The sequence below is a fragment of the Hylaeus volcanicus genome, chromosome 2 (genome assembly GCF_026283585.1).
Source record: "Hylaeus volcanicus isolate JK05 chromosome 2, UHH_iyHylVolc1.0_haploid, whole genome shotgun sequence".
In the NCBI taxonomy this organism is placed as follows: Eukaryota; Metazoa; Arthropoda; class Insecta; order Hymenoptera; family Colletidae; genus Hylaeus; species Hylaeus volcanicus.
Window position 1 is genome coordinate 23,654,748 of NC_071977.1, and position 13,687 is coordinate 23,668,434.

Consider the following 13,687-nt stretch of genomic DNA (forward strand, 5'->3'; position numbering starts at 1 on the left):
GATAATGCAGGTGCTCTGTCGGTAATGTAGAGTGCTCGGTCGATAATTCTGGTTGCTCTGTCGGTAATGTGGAGTGCTCGGTCGATAATGCAGATCACTCTGTCGATAATGTGGAATGCTCGGTTGATAATGCAGATTCATATACATTAACTAGAAATTATTTCATGCTTTTCTATGCATTCTCCCATACTTTTAAACAATTATATCTAGAGCTAATGCGTATTCATATAAATTAAGTAGAAATTATTTCATACTTGTCACCGTACCTTTTTTGAAGTCGGTTAAATTTTTTTTCCAAAAAATTATTTTATGTTAGAAATAATACCATTAATAGCGGGGATTTCATACAGAAAGAAAACGTTATGGAATAAGAAAGGTCAAGGAAAATCTGGTGCTAGAGTAAGTAGAACGAGGACAGAGTAGATATGCCTCGCAAAGCCAGACTATGATGTCTGACCAAACACCGGCTCCCAGTGTCTTTCTCTCCTAGCGGAAAAATTCTTCGTCTTTTTCGTCAACTGTCCACTGGCGACTCACTGTCAACTACTGATGCACTTGTCCCACTTATGCACAGTGCCGTAGAAAACGAATTGCGTTCCCAAAAACGGGGCGAAGCGCGCGCATGTTCGCGTTCCTCTTTCGACGTCTATAGCCGCGAAGAATTTACGCTCCGCAGCGAAATTCCCGCATAGTCATATGTTTCACGGTGGAAATTGTCAGTTCGTCACGTCGACGGCTATCATTAAACGTCGACGTTACATTTTGATTAAATTCCAGATCCACCGTAAAATTTTGATTCCTTTGCAAATGGATTCGCTGCGTTTGGGACGATCTCTGGTTTCGGCGAGCGACAACGGATCCCGTGAATCGTTCAGCCCCGTAAAAGCTGGTTGAATATTTTCGTGGTCGCCTCTAATGATCGCTGCGAAATTCTCGAAAATCGAACGCGTCTCCTGTTCATGCGTCACAGAATTTGACCTGGCGCCGCGCTTCGCTTCAAACGACCAAAATTCGCAAACATGATATCCGTTCCACGGTTGAATTCTTTTCTAACGGTGCTATATCGTTCTGAGTAGCACATGTGGATTGTAATTTTCTCATAAATTAGTTGAAAGTGGTTAGTATGGAACTCTTTCTCGATGTAATATTTTGAAATGCATCGATGCTGCAGAATGCACATTACTATCCACATGATCAATGCCATCATGTAGCACTTACTTCTTTTAATACTGCTGGCAATGAAAAGAAGAATTTTGTTTCTTGCAAGTTTACTTTCAGTCTAAATTTACCGTGTTTACTTCTATTAGGTGGACTGGAAAGTAATATCGTTTTTGTCATCTTAAATACTTGTTTATCATTTATCAGCTCATTGATTTTTCTGGCATTGAAAATTTGCACACTAGGTGACAAAAGGCTGCTGATAACGAGGGCGATTATATAATGAATTAAAGATAGGAATTTATTGGAAAGTTTGAATTTAATGTAAAAGAAACGACATTACTTTTCGGTCTACCTAATATTTCCACGAGCATGTCCGCATAAAATGCAACGAGAGAAAGTCCAGATAATTCCTGAAGTCGAAGAATTGTCTTCCAGGTGAGCGGTTGGGTCAACAACTGTCATTAGAATGCCGTCACGTAGCAAACGTTTAACGGTTACATTCGACGCAGACATATACAGACTTCGTCACGGGTTTAATCTTATCACGTTTGTCGGTCGTAAAAGGTAACAATAAGTCGGGGTGGTCTCGTACGTTTGATCGCGGTCCAATCGTCGACTTAAATCGTCCTAGAGGCATTTCGAGGCACGTGCAGTGTCGTAATAATACCACGGCGAGCGCACAGGAAGCGCATCCCGGTATTCTATTAAGATTTACGAGCGGTCGTTTGAGAGACACTGGTCAACCGGAAACTAGGTTCCGCGTGTAGTAAGAGCACCGCGGTTAAGCGTGAATATGTATGTGGTCCACATACACGCATATGCGAATCTATACTTCCCATCGATTCGACGGGATGGCCATTGCATTTCAATAACAGGAACGTGGATGGGTTTCGTTGCATACCGGCTATATACACCTCTTTTGTTTGCGAAAGTCAAGGGTTCTTGATCGCGAATATTGCACGCCTTATGTGGGATGTCAGGGATCGTCACGAACGATCTGGTGTTAAACTAATACTAAATTGTTTACCATCGTTTTTCTCTGCAAGTAACCATTAAACAGGGTAGCGAATTTTCATTTAAGATTATTGGAATACGTTGGAGCACCTCTTTTTCATTCGAGTAATAGACGAGAAATGGAAACACCGTACAGCAATTCGTCGAGTAATCTCTCACTGTAACAATAACGGCGAATTGAACGAAACGTTAAGTGTACCGAAAGAAAATAGACCATTGTCAATATTAGATCGTTTCATGGAATTGGAAATGCCTTCCATTAAGCTACGAAAATTCTCTTCCGAAGCGATACGCGTGTACACTCCATAAAGGTTTATCGAATCCTCCAATCGAATTTGGTGTAATTCTGGTCCAAACCTTGGGAAAAGATTCGAAGTGAAGTAGATACAGATTCTTCGGAGAAGAAAATCGTGGTAATTCATAGTACGCAGACGTGATCAAATTGATGCGATTACGAAAGGAAAGTCAATTTATTATTCCATGAACACATGTAATGTCATTGGAACAGGTATTTTTAATATTTTTAATTGTACACAAATTTTCTATGGGATCCATATCTCATAATATTGGTCTAAGATACTAGGATGTAGACGAAAAACCTTCAAGCTTCAAAATTACCAAGTGCACAGTGATCAGCAAAATGTTAAACCGCGAACATGAAATTTCTTCATTTGCACCAGTGATCGCATTAATTTAGCCAGGTCTGTAATTGTTATTTTCCATGAAAATAAGCTACCGTCCTTGCTGTTTTCCGCTCGACGGATCACTAACGAATCGTTGATTTCCCATGAGGGGTTACGGCTTCGTTTGTTTTGGGGATTATGGAAATGCACCCTGGGAAAGCTATAATTTAATTTCAACCTAAGCGTACGACAGTCGAGGTGAAACAGACTTTCGTCTCGTTGTAAGAGGAGTTTGCAACTTTCCGAAGAAAGTCAACTTTCTTTGCTAGATAGTTACGACTCCATCGCTTTGTTAACTCTTGGCGCTCGAGTACATTTTTGTTAGGACGAATCAGCAACAAAGCAATAGTACATTTAACAATTTTACGTGTGTTTAGGTCTCAAAGAAAATGCTGGACACGTCAAATAGATAAAAAATTGTATGGCCATTTCAAGGAGTACCATTTGAAGCTTCCTAAATGAACACCTAAAGAGCTTAGGAATCTATTCATGGACAAAGAAAAATTAGAATAGTCAATACTAAGAACTATACTATTTTTAACTTCATGCAAGTGTTGAATAAGTAAAAGCTTCCCCGTTTCCCCGTCTTCGCACAGCATAAAATTAGATGCAGATGATTCTCGTTAATTAGCGTTCAGTCTCCATTCCGCGTTAGACGAGTCAAACCCTGGATTCGTGATTAAAGAGTGACGTTTACACGTACATCCGGCGCCCGTTAATGTGTTCGTCGCGTTCGAAGTCGAAACAACGTTTACGTATCTCTCAGGAAACGGCAAAACATCCGCGCGCAGGAGGCAACGACGACAGTTTGGATCCGCGTTCTCTAAGACGCGTTCACCCTCATGGGAAAGAGAGAGATCCGACGGAAGGTTCGCGGGAACTTGTTCCTTACTCACCTAGTAGCCAGATCTCGGTGCACGAAGTTCAAATTCTCCAGGTACCGCATGCCTGACGCGATCTGAGCTGCCATGTAGATGAGACAGTTGAAACTGAAACGAGAAAACGACGTGAGTCGCGGGAAGACGAAGTTACGCTCAGTGGCGGATCTAGATTAATAGACAGGGGCCGGCAAAATTTTATCAACGTAAAACGAATAGAAATTTTCGTTTCGTATGGAAATTAGCTCGAGGCTTTGCTCTATCGGGATGTCGGTTTTCGAAAATTCGTCCACGGATTTTAATTTGCGAACGAATTTACGAATGCAACGCAGGTGGAGGTAAAATTTTACCAACTCTGGGGTTTGAAAGCTAATTAGAGAGATAGGACAGTTCTTTTTTAAATGTTCTGAAAAAGGTTAGCGGTATAAAAATGGATATTTAGTTTGCTATTTGTTTGCATGACGTGTTCAGTAAAGTAGACATTCGAAAACTTAGGACATCACAAATGGAAGTATGTTGAGAAATATAGAGAAGTGATTCTACATATTAGAGTGGCCAAGTATTAATGTTATTAACATGTACAGTTAGTCCCATAAATACTCATACCCTCTATGTCTATCGAAGAAATATTTCTAAATCAAATAGTAGGTTTTATGTTTCCAAATAAATTTTTCAGTATAACATAACATATACATATGTAGTTTATTCATGTACATATTTATAATTTAGTCAAACTTCTTTAATAGACATAGAGGGTGCGCATACTTAAGAGATTGACTGTACTCTGTATCAATTTTATTCACTTTTTAGAGAGTATTCTATATATAAGCGCAGAATAGAATTTTTGAATGTAATAGTCCTTTCACTGTCACATCTAACTCAGAATTTTTAATGTAAAAATACGTTCGGACCACCACCCGAGTATCTTCACGGTAGATTCGTCCCTGACTGCGCCACGAGGCTGCTGCAGCTTTTTGGCCGAAGGGGGGGTTGAAAAGGGGTTGGCAGGGTCGTGGAAACGACGGAATGCGGAGGGCCCCGGTGTCTGCGCGTAGTCTATGTCGCTCACGATTAATAAACGCTTCAAACTCCGGTCTGAGAGAAACTTATTGGGTGTTAACTTCGCGACGCCTTGCCACAGCAGATGAAACTGAATCTCGGGTCTCGGCGGCGAAGCTGATGCTTCACAGGGGAATTGCATTGAAATTCTCCGCGCAACTGATTAATTTTCATGCCCCACTCGATACGAGACACCTCCAGTTTTGCGCTGATAACGAGCGGTTCGAGAAAACGGTGTAAAACACGTGGAATAGGTGGATTCGAATTCGCCTTTCGTTAGAGGTATCCGCGAGGAGCATAAACTAGCCGATAACCACAGGTTTCCCGGAAAGTATCATCTACCTTCGTAAACAATAGGTGATTTGAGGGGTAAACGCAAGTAATCCGAACCGTTAATCGTGAATGTAACGTGGAAATCCATTTATCCTTGTTTGGAGACGCGAAAGGTTTTCATTTTCGATGGACTAAAAAATGCTGATAAGACCTACTTCGATTAATAGTATACTCGTCAAGTTAATTAATAATAATAAGCGATCAACTGTTAGAAACATGCCTATGTACTCGGGGACTTTATCAAAGAATATTGGGTTTTTGAAGGTTGGTGATTACCTGAGCGTTTTGACGCCAATGGGCATGGAGTGGGCGTCCTCGGCAGTGATATGAGTCTTGAGGAACTGGCAGAGATCTCCGTGTTCTAAGTACTCCATTACCAGACAGTATGGCTCCTCGCGGCAGCAGGCGCCCAGGACTCTAGCGATATTGCGATCCTCCAAGGCAGCTAAGATCCTGACGTCCCGTTGGAAGTCCAACCTTAACAAATTCGGTCACGGTTATCGACAAGCATTCACGTTTACATATTTAAGGGAATAAGAACGTCTTTGTCCTTTAAAATTCTTCTAGAATTTCGTTCTTCCAGGTTCGTCTACTTCTAGTTCGGAATCCACCGATAATCGAATATTGCATGTATTGTGTTGTCCGGAAAGTTTATGCCTATTTTTAAGAAAAATTCAAAGGCATATTTGAATTTTGATATATATTTATTGAATTATATATGTACCATTATGTTCCGCAACATTTCCACCTGTTAAGGAATGTACAGATGTTATTCGTTTTCAGCCATTCCGATATATTCAGACCTGTACCGCCTACTAAAAATCGGCATGGACTTTCCAGACAGCCCAATACTATCTCTGTTAGAATTCGAAATCACATATTTTTTACGGCATGACTGCTTGGGTCATTCGTCTCTTAAATTGTTTATTTTCAATGAAAGCTAGTTGTAACCAGTCGCAAGAAGTAATAAGTACCATCAACGCCTGCCAACATCAACGCAAGTAGAAACAGCGAGTAATGGACAGACGCGCTCGGTAAATTGGACTCAATAGTCCTCATCGCTGTCTTAGATTGCGCCGTGAGTTTAAAAAGATTAAGAATCAGAGTATCGTAGAGTTCAGCGAGGGGAGAATGATCCCAGCCCTTACTTAGTCGACGAGCAAGATGGAGTTAACGCCCACATAGAATTCTACGGTGACGGAGCGTTGCATTTAAAGAACAACTGATAGGATGGTTCGACAAGTTCGATGACTGACCACGAAAAGAAGCCTGGCCGTCCGATATCGCGTCGAAATGGATATGCAAGAGTGTCTACGGCGACGACCCTTTTTGCGACCAAGTCCATTCCGCATCCATCGTCGAGGACAAAACGCCTGGGCGCGACGTCGACGGAATTAGTTACCAACTGGCAGGGCTTAAAAGTCTTCGAAGCGAATCATCTTTTTGTGCCCGGTTCCGATCCCCTTTCGGCAAACATCAGATAACTCATTCGCGCTGACGAAACTTCACTTTTGCTCCCGACACGGAGTTTCTCGTTCACAAAAGCCCAAACTGCTACGATATCCGATGGACGTCGTCGATTTTCGTCGAAAGGAAGCTTTGTCATCTGCTTCGGCGGATTCCCTCTCGGCCCTCTCTTCACCTTATCCTCTCTGTTAAGTCCCCCTCTGGCCTCCACTTTCGCGTCGCCACGAAGCGCCCCGAACTCTCGATACCCTATCTCCCCGGTCATTGTATGCAAATCTATTCCATTCGTGGAATCGAACTGGCCTTTTTCTGATGTCTAGCTTGATAGCTGCAAGAACGATCGTCTCCGCTGGTATATCTGGACGTTTCACCGCCGTGGGGTTTCCTCTATAAACGACGCGGCATGCTGCCCGGGGACCGTGTCCTCGCCTTTAGGAAGAAACCAGGACATTCGGTACGAACCTCTATGAATTTTATGCGGGGGACAGCCATTTGGAGCGGTCGCGGGTCCTTCGATGCACGCCCGAAACGTTTTGTATCACGACCTACGTTACTTCTTGCGCGGTTGGCGAAATGGGCACAGATTCCGTTGCGCAGTGTTCGCTGGCCAATGTGGATTTCGCGGTTAACCCCGATATCGAAGGAACGTTCCTCTAAAACAGCGGTCCTTGACCACTGGTTCGCGGTGCGCTACAGTTCGTGGTCGCAATGGGTTGTGAATGGTCGATAATAGATTAGGAGGAACATTCTTGTCCTTTTCACGGAAGGTTGCCTAGGGTAGGTCAGAATCGGGAATAATTACGACGTGACGCGAAGTTTAGAAATTGTACAAATTAATGATTCTAAATTCCGCTACTAACGTGTAAATCAAACTATAATATAATATATTCTTGTTCAGTTTTTAATTGCAGAGTATACCGTCAGACCCATAAGTATTCGTACCCTCTATGTCTATCGAAGAAATGTGTCTAAATTAAATAGTCGGACTTATGTTTCCAAATAAAATTTTCAATATAAATATGTACAATGAATCAACTATGTACATATTATAATGAAAACATTATTTGGAAATATATAACCTACTATTTAATTTAGAAATATTTCTTCGGTAGACATAGAGGGTACGAATACTTATGTCTATATCACAGAAATCAACGGAACGACAGATAATAAAGACTTTAAATAAAGCATTTAAATATAGCATGGGAATATTCATACCTTCACGTTGCAACTTACAAACGTTACTAAAAATTACGAGATACAAGCATGGCGGTACAAAACATCCGGGAATAAGTTGAGGGGTGAACTTGACAACAAAAATAGTGGAAAGGGTTCGCATAAATGTCCTATTTGACTTTGTTTATCTTCTCGGCTGTTTACTTCCATCACACCTTTGAGATCTTATGTAGGATTTATAAATACCCTCTAAGGCGGTACCTTGGAAAAAGTGTTTACTCGCAACACTGAGTTGCTTTCCTCATTTAAGCTATAAAATATAGAGAAGAAGGAGATTCTTTATGGATCAAACGATTCAGGGGAATGAGGACCTCTACTGTCTATGTCCTTTAATTTTTACAGACATTCGTGTATTTTGACACTTCAACTACTGGCCTAATTACAACGAATTTACAATTTACAATTTATTATTATTGAAATAAATCATAACAAAAACTAACGTTGCTCGTTATTTCTTTATAGACTCAAGTAATTTACACTATTTTATAACATTTAAGATTAGTTTCCCTTTGGTTGAAATAATAAAAATTCATTTAATCAGTTTTGCATTCCAATTTTTCATACTAAGCTTTACAAGTTTTATTATGCCTGAATATTTTGTCCATAATCCTTTGGCTACATGCATCAAAAACCTTATCTGTTTTCTCAAATCAAGGAAAAAACCACCGACACAGGTAGTCTGAAAGTGGAATTAAAAATCCTACGAATATACTCTCAGGTAGATAAAGTATTCTACACCTCCAGTATAGGTGCCTAATTCACCAATGGTTCTCGCGAACCATTCGAAGGCTCGTGGCTGGATTTCGAAACTTCCCCCGCAGCGTTTCCGAAAGACGAGCGCGATTTATCACGTAAAGCGATCGGTTTCTGTTAATGTACCCCTGCCCGCCAAGCTTTCTCGTGATTTGTGTAAATATCAGCGTTCCCGAAAGGCTGGCCTCACGCACCGCCATAAATAAAAACCGTAACGATCGGATCCGATGGCGTTTCCACGGTTCCTCGGCGTCTGCTCACGCAACAAGTCTCCCGCCGCGAGGATGACTTATCGCGCCCCTATCCGTGACCAGGGCCTGCTCCATTTCCACCTCGTCCATCCAGCAAAGACAAAGACACGGTTTCTCATCTTGCATCCAATGTTTAGGACCCCATTCAACGATCAAGATTTGCCATGAAATTGCAATTTGCCTTGGCTTAGTTAAACAGGGCTGAACTACTTAACTCTTCGTGGTTTGGGTGGGTTAAAAATCGTCCCTTGATCAGCTTTTTATGCATTGTATAATCCTTAATAAGTTGGAATTATTCAAAGTCGTACATTTGAATATTTAATTTAAAGTTTCTCATTTGATAGCTGAGTGACTTAACACTAAATGAGAGTTTAGCTGCTGTTTGTTTTCTTACAAATATATTATCAGAAAATCATTTTAAATAAAAAGAAACGCGATGTTTTATCTGTAGTTGAATAAATAATAAGATTGTATCCTGCGCAGCCAAACTTTCATTTTTATTTTAAATCACGTGCCACAAATTTCTTTCCTATTTTTGCTGTTTGCTATCTTGCGTCATCGAAAGACTGCTGCACCGAGCAAACAATAATGCTCACGGTAGAAAGTTTAAACTTGCCGCAAAATCTAGTGGTTGGAGCCGCGTGTTTGACATGCTTTGCTCACGGTGTAGCCACAGCCTTACGCGTTGTTGACCCGATATTCCCAAGCCTGTGTGCATCGACTCTTTGTGCCAGCTCTTGTTCGAAGTAATGACAAGTAACGAGCCCCAGCTAATGTTCTCCCGCATGTTCCTGGCGAAAACACGCACGGGCGCCGCATTCTTTCTTTTCATTCCGGCACGATATGATTTAATCCGGCGCGTTTGCGCTCCCGTCGACCCGCGGCCTTTTATATTCCATTCTGTTTGTGCCTTGTTTTTTTTTGTTATTAAAAACAGCGCTGTTTTCCTCGGAGGGTTTGCTCAACTCTGCCACCACCTCTCTCGCGCATCGTTGAACAATGTTCGAATTTTTGTAACGGAACGATTCCATGGTCATGTATTATCAGCGAAACGGGGCAGGGGAAAACTTTTCCATTTTGTTAATTAACTTTCGCGGAAACGTAATTCGAAAATTATCAGGTTTTAATTGAAATCACGAGAATTCCCGGTTTATCTCCAACGAAAGGGGGGACCATTTTGTCCGTCAATATTGCGAGCCATCGGCGCAACAAACGTTTAACTAACCTAAATCGCGTTGCTTTCGTTTGATTCGTTGGCGGAGTCCTCGGTCGCCTCGTTTCGCGGCCGTGAATATTCATTGGAAAAATTAATTGCGACGCTCGTATCCGCCCGTAACGAAGATTGCGGTAATGAAATTGATGGCACGATAAGGGGGCTACCGGGGCCGCTCGACAGCGCCAGCTGATACGATAAGGCAGTTTGAACGGGATGTTGACTGCCCGTGTCATCTGTATCTGGGTGACGGTTTTACTCTCTTCATTAGGAACGGATTTATCGGGTATCTATCGGTGTATCGAATCACGGTAATGAGATATTATGCAAATGAGGGGATTAGATTCATCGAAAACAGTCGTTTTCACAGTATCTGAGATTGGGAATGCAACTTGGATGCAAAGGTACGGATACAAAATATGTATATTGATGATATTAAATTCAGAGTAAATGAAAAATAAAGAAGAATCGACGTAGACTAAAGTTTTAGTTACACAAAAAAGGGGGACTCTTGAAGAAATATTTAAAATTGTAGAAGTTCTGTTCAAAGTAGACAGGACTTAAAATTCCTTTCAGTAAAGCGAAAAGACTGAGAAGAGTCTCAATTATAATTCTAACGCTTGGAGTATCGTTGAATTAGTTCGCATTACAGGCCTTGCGAAGTCCTGCATACTCAAGTGTTCGAATATCAACGAACATCAACGATTAGAATATTTCAACTTTGATTACTGGAACTTTCATCGTAAACAAAGCTATAAATTGACATAATAACAATTGTAATATGTGCATTTGGAAAATGGCGGTCTCACGCGAACTAAATTGGCACGCGACGCGTTAATGGGAGTCACCTTCAGGACGCCGTGTGTGCAACGAGTAAACGAATTATTTTGCATACGATTCAGCCCCGTGAAAGCCGTTGCTCTCGCCCACGCTCGAAGATGCCGCGACGACGGAACGCACCAGAATTTGCAGTATACGATGAATCGATACGGGGCCCAGGTAGTTTTGTTAACGGCCGCATTAAGCTATCACGCGAGAGTGCCATTACCAACTCGATCGTAAGTAAGCCCCAAGTAACGATGCTGCGTGGAAACGCGTATACGCTCCTGGGAAGCGGGAGTTTCCTTTACACGGAAGTACGTCGCGGCGCGGACTAATCGAATCGGCCCAGAGTCGTTTGCCCTCCACCAGCATGCAAACGGAAATGCCAGAAACTTCGTACGAAAATCTTACGGTTATTTCGCGAAACGGACTCAGTTGGACCGTGCAATAGTCCATTCCCCTTAACAATCCGGTAGTTTTCTCGCGTCGATATAAAACCCCGATTCCCGTGCACCGGTTATTCCGCGTTCCTCTCGTTCCTGCTCCAAGACTCCGCCGGAATGAAAATTTGGCGAAATTTGGCGAAACAGCGGATTCGCTGCGAGAAAAAGAATTCGGATAATGTGGTCGCTGGTTACGAGAGAGTCGACAAATATCTATCGAAAATATATGTGGGGGAAATTGGGGTAACGTGGACTCTTATTTAGGCGAAAACAGTTCTGGAATTTATCTCATTTGCTTTGAGTTACTTTCGATAATATTGTTTATTTCTCTCCCGAGATTGTTTGCCTGAAATCAGTACGTATCGAATCAACTGATACAACTAACCTTAATTTTGGAGCAGCAAACCAATCACATTTTCTTTTGCATAAGTCGAACATGTTCATTTTATACTGCGATAAATTTTGCTATAAAGACGTTGAGTAAATAAAAAACTTAATAAAGTTTCTCTGAGGCAATAGTAAACTTCAAACACTATCAACATAAAATCATGCCAACAACGCCTCCTTCGCCATCGACATCCTCCAATTCCGATGGTATTTTCCAACGATAGGTTCCTGGAACGATTCATGCGAAAGAATCATGAAATCGAACACTCTCCGTCGCTGTAAAATGTTTATCGCCACGGCATAGAGGAACAACGTGACGAAGAAAACGGATCGAGTCGCTCTAACAACGAAACAGGATGCAAATTGCGTGCAAGCGATAGCAGCACGCGAGGTGTACTCACTTTTCCTTCTCGCTGGCTTCCGGTAGTAAAAATTTGACGGCGACGAGGCGTTTGCCGACGGTGGTCGTCGTGCCGTACTCCGGAATCCCCTCAGCCTCCGCCACGTACACCTTTAACGGGGATAATTTGTTTACGTTAGATGGAAATCGTTCGGGTGAACGAAGAAAAATTCGGTGGCGTTTATTACGGAACAAAAGGAGGATCCAACAGGCTTGTTAAAAGTAATAAATTCGTCTAACGAGAATGGATGATCCCTGGATGCGATTACTCGTCGCTGATGAATTTATCGCGCAATTTTCGTCCGGGATCGAGCGTTTTCCCGCGGAAATTGGACGAACGATTCGCCATTAAACAACGTGCGTTCCCGTGTGAAAACGCTTGCTAAGGAGGAGGACACATTTAACATCGCCACAACGGTGTTGAACCAGCAAAATGATGACTCAAACTCCCCCCATTTTTACATATACTACGTTATATTTCAATTTAAAAAAAATCTCTAAAGTCAATTGCACAGGCCGACCACGTTTACTCAAACGCGATTAAATATTTTATATTTCTAAAGTGAAATCGAAATTGTCAAATCGATGACTCGAACTCCCCCTGATTGAACATGGCTGACATCATATTTCAATTTCAAAAAGATCCCTGACATTTATCACGCGAAGCGATCACTCTGACCTGGTCCTATACTTTTTCCCCGCAAATTCGAAATTAGTGAAAACGATGACACGAGCATCCCCCTACTTTCGCGCGGACTACATCATATTTCAATCGGGACAAACTCCCTGACACGGACCGCGGGTGAACGATTAATTCCGCGTCCCGCGCGCAATGGAGATTGACGCGTCCGTTTTAGAAGTCGCGATCGCGCGCAGTTGCGGACGCAGCTTCGGCTGACGCGGCCGAAACGCGGAGCGTCTCTCTGCCGATCATTAACGACGTGCCGGCGCCCGAACAGGAAACAAAAGGGAATTATTAGCCGCTCTAACGCATTCTAAACTGATTATCCTCGACGAGCCAGACGAGGCGCTATTGTGACGGGAAGAATAACAGGGCAGACACTTCGTTAATCGACGTATTGTTGCGCACTGCCAGCGGCGAATTGTCCACGTACGTACGGCCAACAAACGTATTGATTTCTCTGTCGTCGTTCACCGCTGCCAAGGAGGGCTGCTGGGCTTCCATACGCCGGTCGACGCGAAATCGACGCCGCGACACCACCCCTCCGCCGTTCAATGCGCGGCGTATCCCGCAGTTAGTTCCAATATCGCTGCTGTTTGTAATTTAACCCTCCGAGGCTTCGATAGTATTCGGAGCAACGATGCTCCGCGTCAGCGTGATAAAGCGACACTCGAGGAACAGGAAATGTATCATGATAATGTTACGCGACTTGCGCGGACACCGATAGTTCAATGTTGTAGGGGAAACGCGTCTAAGGAGCAGCGGTCTCGAAATTTAACGTGTCAAATGAACGACGTCCTTCGATCAGAAAAATTAACTTCCATGAGCAAAACCGAATGTTTTCTTGCAAATAATAAAATACAGAATATAGAAGCGACCTTGCAAATTTTTTGTTAAACGTAACA

At 42.5% G+C, this 13,687-nt stretch overlaps 1 protein-coding gene across 1 annotated transcript in view; it reads right to left on the reverse strand.

Annotated features, from left to right (window-relative positions):
- The window catches only part of LOC128872918 (discoidin domain-containing receptor 2-like), a 173,268-nt gene that overhangs the window by 13,226 nt on the left and 146,355 nt on the right, over positions 1-13,687 (reverse strand). The window contains exons 13-15 of the mRNA XM_054116104.1: positions 12,102-12,211; positions 5,405-5,605; positions 3,755-3,847 (exon numbers count right to left, since the gene is read on the reverse strand). Coding sequence (XP_053972079.1) covers positions 3,755-3,847; positions 5,405-5,605; positions 12,102-12,211 — 404 coding nt within the window. The remainder of the gene's footprint in view (positions 1-3,754; positions 3,848-5,404; positions 5,606-12,101; positions 12,212-13,687) is intronic.